General features: G+C 42.9%; 2 protein-coding genes across 2 annotated transcripts in view; both read right to left on the bottom strand.

Moving 5' to 3' along the window:
- LOC131285526 (neuromodulin) overlaps positions 1-16,657 on the bottom strand; it is a 58,218-nt gene extending 41,561 nt beyond the window's left edge. The window contains exon 1 of the mRNA XM_058314383.1: positions 16,555-16,657. Coding sequence (XP_058170366.1) covers positions 16,555-16,657 — 103 coding nt within the window. The remainder of the gene's footprint in view (positions 1-16,554) is intronic.
- Positions 10,320-10,974, bottom strand: LOC131285527 (ubiquitin-like protein 5). Its single transcript, XM_058314385.1, has one exon. The coding sequence runs from the start codon at positions 10,868-10,870 to the stop codon at positions 10,649-10,651; it is 222 nt and encodes a 73-aa protein (XP_058170368.1). The 5' UTR covers positions 10,871-10,974; the 3' UTR covers positions 10,320-10,648.
- Positions 16,658-17,051: the final 394 nt, after the last annotated feature.

The raw sequence follows: 17,051 nt of genomic DNA, 5'->3' as shown, positions 1-17,051 counted from the left end.
GATATTGCATTATCTACATGTTTTTTAAAACATTTTATGGTTAAACCATTACGGAGAAATGAAAAAGTAGTCACTGAATGTAAACAACTCACATGTAAACTGTTGAAATATGCTCATCTTTTTAATATGACAAATGTAGTAATGCTCTGTTGTTTTAATGGTCATGTATTTGCATTTTTTGCTATTTTTCTTACGTGAAACGGAAAGAAACTGAATAAATATGGTTGTACTCCTAATTGTATTGTTCTGTTCTCCACTAAATAGTACATATCATGTCAAGGTCGGTAGATTTAATCTTTCTATTCTTTGAGTTTTTTTCATGATGGTCACTCATAAAAGCACAACGACGAATGTTTCACCACAGGAAGACGGGCTGCTTCTTACTTCCCATGTGGGTGGATTTATCTTGCCTTTTATCGAAAAAATATGATTATTTTGATAGTCCGACTGGGGAACCGACCAGACCCGGAACCAGCTCGGTACACATGCCGTGCGAATCTTCATGGTGACCAAATATGGCGGTGATTTCGTTTCCGGACTAAACTCATTCCATTCGCCTAGTCCGCTTCCCACGTGAACTAATCTCACAATCGGCCGGCTTCGCTTTGGACAAACCCAGGGTGCGCCTGTCGGGTACACCTGTGGACTTTTCGATGTCTGACTTTTATCCGCTTATGACGCACGAACCCGGAACGGGCGGTCCCTTTCGGGCTGATAAAACACCCCGCGGGGATATCCGAAAGGATGCGAATCCGGTCGGTCCGCTTGAGGGCGTTTGCGTTTCTCGGAAAGCTTCAGGTTTTTACTTCACGACTGTTTGCTTGCCGGCTCGGCTTCGCTTAACGCCCAATTTTTGACTTACCTTTCTAACGTTCGCAACGTTCTTTTCGGGTTTTGCTTCTTCCAAGGCTTGCTGGAACGACGAAGTCCACGATGACGACGCCCAGAATGGCCATTATTTATGGACACGTCGTTCCGGCTAGGCTAACGAACAGGTTGCCATTACCCTCGCCCAAGGTAAACCACACTATGGTGGTTCCAGTTCCTTCCCGTTTCGTTTAGCGGTTTAGCAAAAGAAGCTATTTACGGGCGACAATTTTTTTTCTATGACGCTTGGCTCGCTCTAAAAAATGAATTCGGTAGAAAAATAGCCGTTTCGATAAATTACACGTTGAAAAATGATTTCCAATGCTTTTTTTTTACTCGTTTCGTTATTATAACGTGGTCTGTGGCGCAATTTCCATTTGTCAAACTGAATTACCGGGAACCGATTCTTTCTGCACTAAAATGTTCTATGGTAAGGAGCAACATTTTTCCACTGCAAGCTACCGGGTTTTGCGGAACAATTCGATTAGTTGTCATGGCCAATAAATCAGTTAGGCTAAATCATTATTAATTCACGTTCGCTAACCACAGGTTTTAACGGCACAATCGCATTTGAGGGCAAAACGATGAATAAATTATGCACAACATACAAACACACAATCCGACCGTTCAGCTCCAAACTAGCTTCCTGGCTAATAATCGACTGTCATGCATAAAATAGGCGTGCAAACGGGATCGTCACAAGTGACGCGTGAATGCAAATCCCTTAGTCTCCATTTCCGGCAACACGGGCGCGGCTCGTTGCATCGTGGGAGAGCTTTCATGCTCGGTGCTTAAGTCATAGCTACCGGGGAGGCGGGACCGACACATTGCGGGCACCAAATGGGCTATTAGTGAGCGTTAAAATGGCAAATGATGCCATTAGCTTCCGCTGGCCAATAATTGTCTCTCGAGTCACCCCTTGCCGCGGGTGCGTCCGGGCTAGGCTTTGGGAAAATCCCTTTCCCGAATGGCTGTGCAATCGATGAAATTTTGCCAGCGCCATTTGATGACGATTGGCCAATTCCAACCCTTAAATGTATTATAAGTAATTTGAAACATCGATATTTATAGCAGTTCTCTGAGCTTCTAACACTTAATTTAATTTTGTTAGTTTTTCCCAGAACATATTGCATCGAGAAGGAAGAATGAAAAAAAAACAATAAGCTATGGAATTTATAATCGCAAAATAACAAAAATCAAGAAATATACATACAAATGATCAGCCTATTTCATCTTCACTCTGAATTTTGCCGATACACAACTTTCTATTTGAACAAGATGGCATTTTTAAGAAAAAAATATAGTACGCACTGGCTACACATATAATCAACAAACAACAAATGTAATTACATATTAAGGGAAATAGTACAAGTTTTTATGTGACGTTTTCCAAACTAAAAAATTAGTTAAAATAAACTCAGATTCAGAAAACAGCATATTATCAAAAAACACTATTTTGGCACATTCAATCAAGTTGTGATTGAATCATTCGTGATTCTTTCTTTAGAAAGTGTTTTTTCACCGTAAAATATATGCTTTACAAATTCAATCTAACTATTTATGGCAAATTTTTACAACCTATTTCTTTCTACTATTCATGTCTTGAATTTGATTATTGTCAAATTGGCCTTCTTACCATAAACAAGGACCATCATAATAATTGATTTTGCTTGTCTTCCATGCTAATGTTTGCGGAATAGGTTAAATGTAACGATGGAACCAATGTCAGTGTCACATTTGCCGCAATACGCCGATCTGTGTCCACTCCAACCAAACGGAACACTCGACTCATAAAAGGGTTGAAATGTCGTTAAGCCGGCCGTTATCGTTATCGGACCCATCGGCAGCACCGAGAACGGTTTGCCGAGGCGGCAAATACCGGCCTGCACATAAAACATTTAACCTTTCGTGCTCTCCGGTGCGGTCACTCAACCTTCGGGCTCTTTTTAATCCAATTTGCACGCCCTGCTGGTGGGCGTCGGCAAAGGACAGACCCGCTTGTGGCATTCCGACTCGCCACTGACCGTACCCGGTGTGGACGAGGTGACAAGGGGCCGGTTTTCCATTTGATTCCGATTTTCAACGATATTTGTGCGTGTGTGGTGTCGGTGGGAAAATAAGTGCAATCAAGAAGTGCAACAGCTGTTTCAACGCCCCAGAGGTCCAGAGAGCCGTGTCTAGGTGTGATGTTCGTTTATTTGTGTGGCTGCGTGTGCCGTATAGGTCGGTGTGAATAAACCCACCTCATTCTACCTGCAGCTCACCCGGCAGCTTGATTGCCGTTCAGTGTCACTGGGGGTTTTCCAGCAGGTGCGGGTGTGCAAGAATCTATCTTAATTATCACGTATCCCCACAACACCAACCGGGTACGATCCTTCCACGGTAGCCATCGCAATCAATACTAATTACACTCAGAGGCTTAATAGCAGTCTTCTGCCCTTTTGAAGGAAGGTAAGGACATTGTGGAAGGCGAACCCGGAGGACTGCTGAAACAATCGGGTGGAACAGGTGTTTTTCCTGTGACACCTCCCGCCGTTTTCTGGCCTCTCGATGCTGGCTGTACGAGAATGCAGAAAGACAGTTTTTTCTTCTCGCCCGAGAGTTGGACCCGCTGGGGAAAACTCTCCCCCACAGTGGACGGATTCTTGTGTACATTTTAATTAAGAGCATTTTCCTGCTGGTTCCACTAATGTTTAATTATTTACGACACAGTTGTGCCAGTTTTCCCTTTTCTTCCGAACGGCGTTACCACTGCGTCGTCGTTCAATGTCGTAATCCGTGACCCATTTGGTTCGAGCAGGAGTTTCCAGGATTTTCCCGGCCGTCTCACCTAGCAACCGACTGCATATTGATTCGTACGCAGAAAAAAGAGCACAAGCGAATCCGAAATGAGTTTTTCCAAGCAATCGATTTCCAATGCGAAACAAGGTATGAAACTGGTGCCCATGGAGGTAAGCGTAACGAAGGAACGCTGCCCTATGGTACGAAAAGTTCGGGATCATCCGGACATCGTGCCGACTCCGGTAGCTCAGAGGAAAAAGAGAAATATCATTCCAGCTAAGGCTGGGAATGTTCCCGGTGCGTTCTGCTGTGCGTCAACCGGGGCAATACCGACAGGTGAACCAGAAGCCTAGAGGAACCACTTCCTTCATGGAAAAGAAAGAAACCAACGAAAGGGCAGCTCGATCGAAATTCCCTACGTCGGATGTAGTGTTGTTGGGAATTTTTCTTTTTTTTCTTCATTTCAACTAATCTAAGCTTGCCGCAGGCTTTACTGACCCCACTTCTCCTTCACCGCGCTGTAAAAGCAATGAAAGCCACCTTCTGGTCCGGATCAACCGGGCTGGACAAAAGCTGGCGTTGGTCCATGCCGGCATATCACTGACCCACACGGTACAACCTGATGACCGGTTCGATTTTCCTGCAACCGGACACTCAGCTCACGGTCCTCACATACAAATGTCCGGGTTTGAAAAGAATATAAAAAAAACTCCATTGGAAAAAGTATTCGTTGAACCACATTATAAACATGGGTAAATACTTTGGAGAGAAAAGGACAAAAAGTCACTACGGTACATTGATTTTCCTATCGGAACGCCTTTGTGGCCAATCGGGTGGAACAACTAATGGTTCATTGGCTCGAAAAAGTACCGACCTTTTATTACACCCTTTTTGCCCCATACAGTGAAAGCAATACATTAAGTGTTTTGCTTCATTGTCCTCCATGTGGGTTGCTTTTAATCACATTCGATTGGAGAAGTGGCGAGATTTGATTCCATGAGAAAGTAATGAAATAAGATCAGTAATATGTAACAGAATGAAACATAAATTACTAGATCGTTCTGAAAAATTGGGAAATTCGAAAAGGAAATCCATGCGGAAAAGGATATACGTACTCAGATAATTTAGTAAAAATGCAGAGAAGTTAGTAGAACATGTACAAAATGCCAAACAAGTGCGAGGCACATGTGTCATATGAATTGTTAAAAAGCAAAATAAAAACAAAGCTGTCTATTATTTTATAAATGTGGTTCTTTGAATACATTTCAATAGTAACTTACGTAATGGGAATCTGTATTAATAAAACATCACATCGCATTGAGTCTCCGGTGTTCCGATTTAATGCACGCAGCCCATAACTTCAGAAAACTCATTTCGTAACACCGAATGAATTATAAATCATTCTCCCCTCTTGTGGCTGGGGCCACTGTTTCCCGGGCACATTTATATGCTAAAAAGTGCTACCTGCAATGCTCGCCACTAGATTGCATTATTGCACCCGAGCTCCTCTTTCGGGCTACAGAAACATTTCCCAGCATGCAAAGGTACGTTCCGTAGTATCACGACCAGAAACCTTTTCTTCGCAACAGGAACCATTCTCTGTGCAGCTCAACGCACACTTCAGATTCAAATTGAATTCCATGACTCGGCGTTCTTTCTTATCGGCACCTCGATGTCGGCACGATCCACCTCGAAGGCAAAGTTTCCCCTGTCCGACCGACTTTCGCTCGCAATCAGATGTGTATTGAAAGTGTCGTGTCGATTGTTTTTATTCCGTCTTCTGCCCGATACGTTTCGTGATGGAATTTCGTTTCCTCGCTTCAGTATCCACTTGAGGCTGGAGGAACTAGGTGAAAAAGCTATAAAAAAGGTTTATCCTTTGTCTGTACTAAGATTGAAAGCAAACACCTCTTGGGCGAAGCGAAAATTTGAATCTAATTAAAACAATCCAATAAAATCAGAGAAATCCGGAGACAGAAATGGGACGAAATGATAGCAAAACTCAACAGGAATTACATTTCAAACAGCGATAGGGTTCGGTTATCTTGGTTACAAAAAGTATTTCACTGGAAACTAGGGTAACACATTGAAGGTTTCAACCCCTGCAGCTGCTCAACATTTTTCTACTCAGCACAAAAAAGGGAATCACTATCATCCCACACGTTGTTGACACCCCGCAGGCTACTGACAAGGATTCAATTAAAACAGGATGAAAACCGGCCTGGAGTTGCGCCTCGGGGGCACTTTCTGTATTTTCGTTCATTTTGTTGGCCGTCGAGGCTGGCATGAAAACCCCAAGCTTTTTTTTCTTTCTCTCCATTTCTTTTGCAAAACAAACAAGCACAAACTAGAAGCCCGGCCAAACTTATAATGGGAAAAACATATACTTCGCTTTTATGTTATTATAAATTCAATAAACCGCATCCCTGGGCCCATCTGCTCTAGTTGTTCTGGTTAGATTGCCTCCGTGTGTACACCTTGCAGGAGGACAGGACGCCCCATGCCCTAGGCACGTACGTTTCGCAAAACATCGTAAAATAGACAAACACTACCATTCCGGTGGCAACAACCCGATCCGCTTGGTATGAGGTGCTTTTTTGGGGGAGCATCCTACGAAAATATTATCCTTTCCATTACTCATACCAGCGACAAAAGATCCTTGATATACTTTGACGTTTCTTCAGGACGCGTGCTGCTAGTGGGGAAGGTAAGAATATCCGAATTTTGTTTTTTTAGACAGCTGATAGAAATCGTAAAAAAATAACTAAATCTCTAGCAATAAACGCAAAAGTCACAGTGTTAACAGACGGATTATACAACAAAATTGCAGCAAAATTTCGAAAATTTGGATGTATCATTGAGCTAATACCAAAGTAAACTTCAGCATATTGTAACATATAAATTACCATCAAAGTTTTGATCCAATAACGAGTCTTATTTACAAAATAATTAAACCACCCACTTTAAGTAGCAAAAATCGCTTCAAAATCAAAAGGTCCAAATTTTATTTTATCATGTTAACTGTTAAGGAGTAAGCCTTATATTCATTGATTTTTTTTTTCATTTTGATCTGACGAAGGCTAACATAAACCTCTAACAATACTCGAACAATAATGAGATCGAACGTAATAAACGATAGCAATAGAGCGACGCATATGCTACAAACATGATTGCCTATGAATCGATAGCAGTTTAGTGTTCCTTTTCGAAGCACGTCATATTGCATCAATTTATTCATTAGGCAAGCTGCCATTTATGCATATACTGAAACATACGTTCTGGAATCGTCCACTCCTCAGTTGCATACAATGTGGTATTTATCCTATCACCACCATGCCAGCCATACGATTGAAAGTACACCGGAAACTAATTAGCAGCACGTGTCACCTCGAATGGACCACCACCACAGTATGGGCACAGTATCAACCGGCTTGTCACTGGCACACAATGTTGGCAGGATTTATTAAAACCACCTATATCGAACAGTCGAGACTGGCAACGTATTTAGTAAAATGATACCACAAGCTCACGTGTGTCGTGGTCGGCCCACGGCCAAGTACGGCACTTGGTGCTTTTGCGGTATTACTTTCATCATTGAGCGCAATCGGACGTGACTGATTGAAATATCCGGCCTCAGCCTCACCTGTCAACGGTCCACGATCGATCGGCCGGTCGGTCGACGTAATGGCTTATCCGGGGAGTCGATCGATTGCGTCACGGGACGCTTGGCACACTTTTTACCCACCCCACCCGTACCATCGTCAATCATCGGTGAAAATTTGCCCAATCACTTCTACGACTTCCTCTGCCGGCCGCAGCCGATAGTACTCCGGCGTTTGCTTTCTCTAGGCCCAGCGCCAATAGAAGTTCTTAAGCTTGCGTTCACGAAACTTTTCCGCCCTCACTCGGGCTCTCTATTTCACTCGTGTTTATGGACTTGAGCATATGTTGTACAAAGTTGTCTGGATAGAAATGGTGCCTTCCTTTCACCACCTAAGTATGGAATTGAGATTGCGGTCGGACTGAATAGCGTAAGCCAACGAATACCGGGAACACTCTAACGACAACACTCCTCCGCCACCAGGCACTAAAAACCCGGTGGTAAGCAACAAGCGACTCTCAACTAGCACCAGACATTTCCATTTGCTGGTAGTTCGAGATTGACAAATCCATCCCATGTTCTGCGTTCGCCAAACTCTCCTTACCCTACACCCGCGAATGGAAAACGAATGTCCCTCGTAGGCCGTCACGAGTTGCAATTACAGTGCGCCATTATATTTGTCGAGCTCCTGTTCGGATATGGATGAAAAATGGTGACTAATACAATCACACGGTAAATGGGCTTCGCCAGAGCGCATGGTATGCCTACCGAGACCGCAAGCGATTTAGCAACGACGAATCCTCCGCACGACCGCGTGCCGGAGGTTGGTGGGCGGAAGACGAGGTAGCAAACCCGGTGCAACGGGAGTGACATATTGGCAAAAAACCCTCTCCCTTAGCCCGGGCCAATATCCTTTCGCGTTTGGAATCGAATCCCATTTTGGACGCGAATCCCTTGGTGCCGTTCCGTCCATGGTGTTCGCCGTTGATTTATCGATTTCAATAAAAAGGATTACTTCGAGCGATCATTGGTGTCGTTGCCTGTGTGTGTGTATGTGTGTATGTATGTTCGTGTGCTACTGCTAGTTGGATGGAATGAGTTGGTAGGAATATGTAGCTTCTATCGTCGGACGGAGAACTGTACAAGAATAACAGAAGTAAAAGAACGCCAAAGGCTAATTGGGAAAAGCACATTTTAAACAAGGGCTTACAAATTCTTGAGCATTGGGACTTAGTCTAATGAGCTGTGTCACTATCGACAAGAAGGTTTTGGTTCCCATTTCACCCTTGTGCATTCGGTTGCATATCATGGCAGGATAGCATGTAATGAGAGGCACTTCAATACGAATGGAAATACTTTGTAACACTCTGTTTTGGTGACAGACTGTGCCTTTGTAAGAATTCTCTTTTAATTATGCTGTTGAAAACTCTGCTGGAATGGTAAGGCTTTTAAAAATACTTTACAATGCATTTCAACAGCGAAAAGATTATAGTATAGAATAAGTCAGTTATGGATCAATGCTTACAAGTATTTATACGAATTGGTTGTATAATAAATTAAATGAAAAAATAAATTTTCAAAACAACAGTTTTTCCTGAAACGTACTAAAAAATAAAAAATAATGTAAGTTACATGACATATGTATTTATGTATCAGTTTTTTGTTTTTGATCATTATTCGCATTGCATCGAGATTGCTCTCAGTTCGATCGCCATCTACGATGCTATGCGAATAATGTCAAAAACAAAAAACTGATACATAAATACATATGTCATGTAACTTACATTATTTTTTATTTTTTAGTACGTTTCAGGAAAAACTGTTGTTTTGAAAATTTAGTTTTTCATTTAATTTATTTTATACTTTTACGTATTACATGAACAGAGATAACAGGATTTATTCTTTTATATGAAAATTGTCATTAAGTTAGTTGAGTCGGAGTGTACGGAAGGAGTAGAAATCCACTTCCTGTTACTGCAGGATCTGGCGCAACTCGTTTTGCTTTGCTGTGAACAGGATCGCGATGTCCGAGTACCAATTATCAAGGAGTAAGAGTAGGACTGCATTCTGTTTTAACGTTTGCTATGAGCACTGAGGAAGTGCTCTCGTTCTTCAGCACTGCTGCGAGTGAACACAACATGCGATCTCTCAATGTCACACAGCGCTCTCCCGGGAGAGCTGCTGAAGGAGACCAGCACGCTATCTGTTCAAGTCGGCCAGAACGGGATCGCCAACGCACAGTCATAATCTGGGAGCGAAATATGCTGGTGTTGCTAGCACACTCTTTCATTACTGATCTCCTGTCTTTTATCTCTGTCCGATTCAATTTTTGCGACATCCGGGAAGGTGAATGCAAGAAAACTGTTTAAAAAGGGAATTTTCTCTTATCCACATTTTTCTGCAAGCTTTCAACACGTCACCTAAACTTGCAATAGAATCCTACCAACGAATTGAATATTTTGCATTAACAATTATTGCGAAATAATTCGCATTCCTGTCACGTTTCCCGGTGGTACGCTTCAGCTCCGCCACTTTTCCTATGTTTCTTCTTCTTGGCGTAACGACCATATAATATTGGCTGGCATGCCTGCCCGTTAAGGGCTTACAAGACCCTTGTGTTATCCATTTATGTACTTGGATAGTCAGCCCTCTCGTACAGGCGAGGACCTAGCCTGGTTTGGGATTCGAAGCCAAGATGTCGAGGTGCTACCGCTCGACTGGCGCGGACCCTCGAATACCTTTACTAGCCTTACAATTACTATTAGTCAAGAGAAAGTCCCAGGGAGAGACAGTTGGGTTGTGGTTCCAGTTGGACCATATGTTCCGCATAACTTCCGACAAATATTCATATCATATAAAGGCGTCTGATGAAACCACATAAGCACAATTTGCTCATTAAACTTTTTCTATCGTACCAGCGTGTTGTAGGAATGCCCCTCTCACGTTATGGAAACGTCTTTGTAAAAGAAGGCTAGCATAAGAATTACATATTTGGCTTCAGAAATGCAATAGGATAGTATAGTTTCCTTCACAGCTATAGTTATTTCAAGAAAGAACCAGTTAATTTGTTAGAAGCAACTTAACATTTTATTTTTTACTCTGATCCTTTTACAATATAATCGTAGACATTTGTTTGGAACTGAAAAAATATGATACCAAACATTACCATATTTTTGCGACAATATAAGTTTTCTTTTGTGTTGAATCTGGACTTTTTTCCAAACGGAAACATCTTTTTTACGCCGTTCCGAATGTTACCACAATGTTTCATACCGTAGCCCAGCCTTTTGCACTTTGTTAGCGTTGTTATGGATACGCGATTGGTGAACCGCGAAAGGAAACCCACACAACAGGAACTTCCTCTGTTTCTCCAATGTAAAGCTGTGCGAGCCTGCTGTTTCACTGGTAGTACAGCTCAATGTTCATTCCATCGTGTATTTCATAGTCCGCTAGTTTGATGTTATCCTTGTAAATTGTGTACCATTTCTTCAGCACTATTTTGTCGTACCGCGTCCCGGTTTGGGCAGCGATCAGCTTTTTCAGGTCACCGATAGTGTCCTCCGGGTTGCACTTGACGCGCACCTTCTTGCCCAAACGATCGTTGCACGTTATTTCCAACATTTTCCCGCAACTTGCAAAGAGAGCAAAACAGAGGTAATCGACAATTATAACGATTTTTCACCGAAAATTCCGCCTTTCGTGTGCACTAGAACTGGACCAAGTGGTACACTGCGAGCGAATGAGGAACATTTGTAAACAAAGGCGCGCAGACGTCAAAATGACAGCCGACAGTGCGCGGTATAAGTTCACGTGCACCATGAGTACAGTAAGTGTAATAAGCTTAGGTACAATAAAAAAAATAGGTTTGCCAATATTACAAACAATAAGCAGAAAAATAATATTCTTTAGTAGATTTCTTTAGTTGCATTAGAGACAATTCACATTTTAAATTGTTAAGGCTAAACGCAAAGAACAATATTGAAGGTTGCGCAAAAGGTTGTATTTCACATTCAATTTTTTTCCTAGCAGACACGACAAGCTATAACGGGTTTCGTCACCAAATGGGACTTTGAAAGCGATCCAAACCGGTATTGGCGCCCAAAAATGTATGTAGAATTTCCATATTTTCTACGCTTTATAATACTCAAGACTTAACTGACACATATGTTACTTATGTCCATTCCAGCTTATCTGTAGATGTGATGGTGTTGTTCAAATATTATCCCATCATGTTCAATGCCAATATCTCTGATTTTAGAATATAAATCTAAAGTCTATCTCATGTTTTGGCGTTGTGTTGATTAGGTATTAAGCTGTCAGCATGCATAGCATTGCATTAAATGGCCAAATGTATTCGAAAATTGTCTACTAATGGGTTGTGTAACAAGTGCTAAACAATATCTTATTATCGCTTAAATTTTGCGTACTACTAGTAACTTTATTTCACCTATTCTCGCTTAATATCACTAACTGTAACTAAATTTACACCATTTTCCACAACCCACCCAGTGCAATTCTCCAAACGCTGATTTGGGGGATTGCGAACACTTCGAAATTTGCTATGGAAATTATTCATGGCCTAACGAGACTTTCATCACAACACGGTTGATAATTTGTTATCAGATCGGTTGGTAGTATATCCTACAGAGCAAACAAACTATGTTTATGTTAACGATAATTTATGCCCGGACGGATAGGTAAAAGGCTGTTTCTTCGGGGGGCTAAAGTGAAGGGTGAATTGCGGTTGTTTACGTGCGCTGATGTGGGGTTCTTTTCTTAGCTGTTCGCCTTTGGTTCTCTAGACATTTAGCAATTGCGAAGGAGAAAACGAAAAGCACTGGCACAGAAAACAGACTACCAAACTATTCATCATAAGAAAGTGCGTGGGATGTTATTTAAGGCGTGGAGCCTCCACAGCCGTGACAGAATAGAATTGCAAAGATGAATGTTGTTCGTTATTCTTGCATCCATCATACGTTCCACTCTTCGAGGGACCAAATAATATTATTCATACGTCCTACTATGCTAATGCCACACATATGACAATAAGACGTACAATCTGGTATTTTCATAACTGAAGTCCCACGCTTTATCAAGAGTTTTTATAACGCTACTATATTCATCCCATCATTTGTTCATGAAATAAATTATCTTGAACAGATAAATTATGTTCCCATAAGAAAAAGCATACTGAATGTTTGAGATTGCAGCAGAACCCTTTGTTTCGCATATTTTTTGCCAATTTCTCTCACGCGCGGCTCTGGTTATCGTACATTTTTCATGAACCTCAAGAATTTTATTTCTCATGGCACTCGCCTCAGCATCTCATCCCCCCTGGTGTCAATCAAATGGGCTCAAGATAGAGATTCTTAGGCAGTAAAAATGAACTTTGCCAGGAGAATATTTCAATTACCCTGCTCCGGGGCTGGAACATTGAAAAGAATCCATCTTACTAAAATGCCCCGCGTGGCCTTTGTTCAACGGTTCAGTGCGATCAATAAACGAAACGATGTACACCAGACTTCAACGTTTCGTTGCTCTTGGTTCACCGATTCTCACCACGCTCGTCGATGATGTTTCGAAATCATGTAAATGACGCCGAATCGTTTAGCTCCTCGGCACAGAAGCGTTTGATGTTAGTCACGACCAGGCGCCTCCATTACCACTCCACACGCGGCAATCCGTACCGTGGTTTCTTTGTGGCACGTAAGATTGAATGCCATCCGAGCAAGTGGCCACTCGAAGGGGCGACAAAAAAAGAAGAGAAAAACGTACAGAAAGTGGGAAAAGTGTCTCTATTTCGCGGGTCGCCAAAGAGCAGCGAGGCGGCGATCGGACGATTGGTGGCAATGTGGCAAAGAGAAATCGTGCCGGGAAAGGTAAAGGAAATTATGGCTCGAAGAAGAAAACCCAGGCTACACGTTCAACGTTACAGCGAAACCGAACTGGGACCACACGGAGGAAAACAAAAAAGAACGCAGGCCCGGGGATGAGTCTTCGAAACCGTACTCTTATGCAATCGCGTCCATGGATGGAATGCGGACCGTGAAGTGAAGTAACTAACGAAATCAAAGCCTTCGGGGCCTGACTCCTCCATCGATCGATCCAGCTTGCGCTGCCAAGGGTAGGGCTGCTGGGATCACACCGTACCACCGTACCAGCGCACGGCCACGGGAAATGCATCAAAAATTGAGAAGGTAGAAATCAATAAGCGACCAAAAAGCTAAGCGGCTTCGAAACGTGCCGCGTGGAATTGGGTTGCCACCCGGGGGTGGAATTGCAGTGTGGTCTGAGGGAGGGCAGGGCTGGCAAAGGGGCAGGAATTCCGGTGCCAACAGCGCAAAGTAAGCACACCCAGATACACACATACACACACACACAGAATACGATCGATTCGCTTTCGGTTCGTCGGTGGGGAAAGTCATGCCGAGGTGCTGCGTTCGAAAAGTGCCCACCATTGAGTCATTTGCCCGTGTTGAAACAGTAACCCCACTCTGGGGGGAGGGTATTTCCACTCGACAGTCCTTGCTTGGTGGCCTTAGCCGTGGTCGATCCGGTGTGCATTATTCATCCGAAGTGGAAGCAGAAAGCGACATTGGATCTGGACAGGGGGAAACTGTGCCCCAGCCGTCGGTTGCGTGTGCTCAAGAGGTTCATGCAGGTGAGCTTGAACCCGAGATTGAGATATGATAAGACGCACAGGGAGGAGAACGGTTTTTCCCACTTCCTGTGAGCCTGCTTCGTGCAGGGATTGGTTTAATAAATCAACTTTCCTCGCAGACGCTCCCCGCTCGTAAGAAGCGGGAAGCGATTTAATATTAATTAAACTAGTAATTTATAATCGCACCATAAAGCTACCAGAACGTGTAGTAAATTTCGATACAAAGCTCCGCAAGAAAACGCACCGACTTTGCGGTGAGGATAAGGATAAAACTTTACCTTTCCGGTTGCTTCGGGCGCCCTTGAAGGAGATAGTTTTTGTGCCTGCGTATGTGTGTGTGTGTGTTTGTGTGTGTTAGTGTGTGTATCACTTCACTCGGGCGATCTAGGGTCGATGGTGACACGCACGGGATGATGATACAGTTACACAATTAGTTGGATGGGATAGTTAGGGAAAAAGAAAGACGGATAAAGAAAGTAAAAACGAGAGGAAAAAGGAGGAAAAGTGATAGAATGGTAAAAACTAGCGCAACTTATCACCGATGGCCAACTAGCGACCTTCGGTGTCCATTTGTTTGTGTAAAGGAAATTGAAAATACAGAAACGGTCACACGCATCAGGCACCGGATAAGATGGCTAATGGGAAAAACAAAAACTCACCCGATTACGCTCGGTTCGTGGAAGCGTGGAACCGTGGTCGATTGCTTTACGCGGGTTTCGCACACCACGGTCGCTTATGCAACTTGTGCGCGTTCAGATGGCGGTTTCAAACGGGCCGAGGATAATCTTCCGCTCAAACCGTACACACGCGCTCGATGTGAACTTCGAACTGAACGCGACGGGGGAAAGAATTTACACGACCGACCACCGAGGCAAGGCAAAATTCCTCCAGGGAAACACGGCCCGCCAATTATCGAACAACCTGCTTAACGCACGAACGAACGAACGTACGGTACCCTGCCGGAATCTTGTTGTCGCTGGCCTGGAAAGGATGGATACGCGCGCGCGATTTTCGTCACGATTTTTGCGTGTGCACCGCTGCGAGTATCACTTCAGAGTGAAAAGCCTTGAAAGCTCGCGCCAGCAGCGACCCCGGCACACGGCGCACGATTATACGTCGACGGCCAGGAGCCAGGCAGCACAGCAAAAAAAGGTACGAAAAGACCGAACACTGGGAAAGGAAGCGGAAACAACAACAACAACGAGGACGACCACGACGACGACAGTGACCAGCTTCGTGCAACGCTCCTCGGCAGTTCGTTACTCGATCGCGCCCGTTCGGATGGCGCGTGTTCGGTTTGGGAAACCCTTATCGTACCATTTTCCAGCCGAACTGGCCGCGTGCCATCGGCGGTTGTGTGTATGTATGACGTAAGAGATTTTCCGCCTTTCGATGAGGCTCGTCGAGCAGTTGCCGTTTGAATGGGGGTGAGCTTTCGAACGGTTGCTAAAGCTTTCGAGCACTTTGCGGATATATCAAAATTCAACAGTCTCGATGCTCTCATTTTGTCAAACCATCAACATAATGTAGATGAACTTTATGTGCCATGAAAAATAGAGAAAGCTAAAAAAAATCTACGAAGCAAAATTCTGATTTATTTTGTTCGCCTGCATGCCTGTTGATATGTTTTGCTGTCATTTGAATGCATGTATGCATACTTTTCTAAAATATTCGGTACAACTTGAACTTATTTTGAGTTGAGTTGAGTTGATAATAATAAATTAATATATAGTGGATTCCTTAATTTTCCATTAGAGCAACAGTAGCTATACCGTCCAACATTTTTTAGCGAAGCCATTGCAGTCTCCAGTAAATAAGATAAGGTTTTAGAGAGCGCACTCTCATCATGGTGCTCTAGTAAAATCCAATCATCTGCTCCCAAAGTGGTCCGAATTATGTTCGTTTCCAATGTAATAGTTACTTTTTTTTTAATAAAAAGAATTATCTCAAACGTTTAAAATAAATGTGAAACTCAAGACTAAAAGAGATATAGAATATAATTGTAAAATTATTGGGTGTAAAAGGTAACATGGTAAAAATCTGATTTTTTTAATCAAAAGAAGGGTTTGAATGTGTCTTCAAAGCACGTATAATTTCCCGGAAATAACTTCAGAATTTGCATGCTTTCCCATTTGTTTTTTTTCTGCTCAATAGGTTTTGTACGTGTAGTCTTAAATTGAAAACAGTCTTGCCCACATAAATATCAAAAACTATTTTTATTTTAAACACAATTTTCACCATGTGTTTTTTGCTAAACAATTCACAATTAAAAGCAGTCAGTAGGCACACATTACACTTACTCAATTATTACAATTATTTGATGAATAGAAGGATGAACGTTTTCGTTTGAATCGTAAAAAAAATCAACTATTTTATATGACACCATACAAAAAAGGGATAAAATTAAATAAAATTCTTATCTGTATAAATTATATTTAGAGAATATCTTTCCATTTGAAGCAGTAAATACGAATAGGTAATCAAATTATTTAATTAGGTTAATTACTGTAGCAATAAGATCACCATTGATCTGTGTCAAAAATTAATCTCAAAATCACCAGGCGTCTCCATCAAGCAATTCTTCAGGCATAAAATAGTTAGCATCGGTTTTGCCAACACTTCTTATTCTTATGCCTGCTCTTACCTTCTTCTATATCACCTTCCAGCAGTTCGCCAAGGGCAGCCGCAGAGTCCGTCGTTTTCTGCCCACTGTAACTCGGTATCTCCTGACTAGTGTTACACCCCATTGTGGTCCACGGCACGCAACTATAATTGGAAGCTACATGGACGTAGACCCCAGCAGCGCGCCACTCGTACACCTTCACACGAGTCAACGTGCTAACGTGCAGCGAGTTGAACTTGCCCTCTAGGGAGCGCTTTCGGTGCGATTAACGTTTCCGGCTCCGGTTCGTTCGATTTGGCAGTACACGGCTAATACCCACTGACCATGGTGAGCGCTGACCGCACCAAGGACTTAGCGTCTAGCATCTACTTCCGTTTCGTTTCCGAGCGTCTACTGCAACCTGTTGTGACTGCATGACGTCCTCCGGGAGCCGTCACGTTTCGCCCGCAAAACGGTAGTACGGCTCGTTTCGATCAAACAACGATTGATTGGTTTTGTTTGCAATTTACAATGGCTGC

The sequence above is a fragment of the Anopheles ziemanni genome, chromosome 3, assembly GCF_943734765.1.
Source record: "Anopheles ziemanni chromosome 3, idAnoZiCoDA_A2_x.2, whole genome shotgun sequence".
NCBI lineage: Eukaryota > Metazoa > Arthropoda > Insecta > Diptera > Culicidae > Anopheles > Anopheles ziemanni.
This window is presented reverse-complemented; position numbering and strand designations above follow the sequence as displayed.

Excerpts from the sequence above, each read along its gene's own strand:
- LOC131285527 (XM_058314385.1), bottom strand. The coding sequence starts at position 10,870 with ATGTTGGAAATAACGTGCAACGATCGTTTGGGCAAGAAGGTGCGCGTC.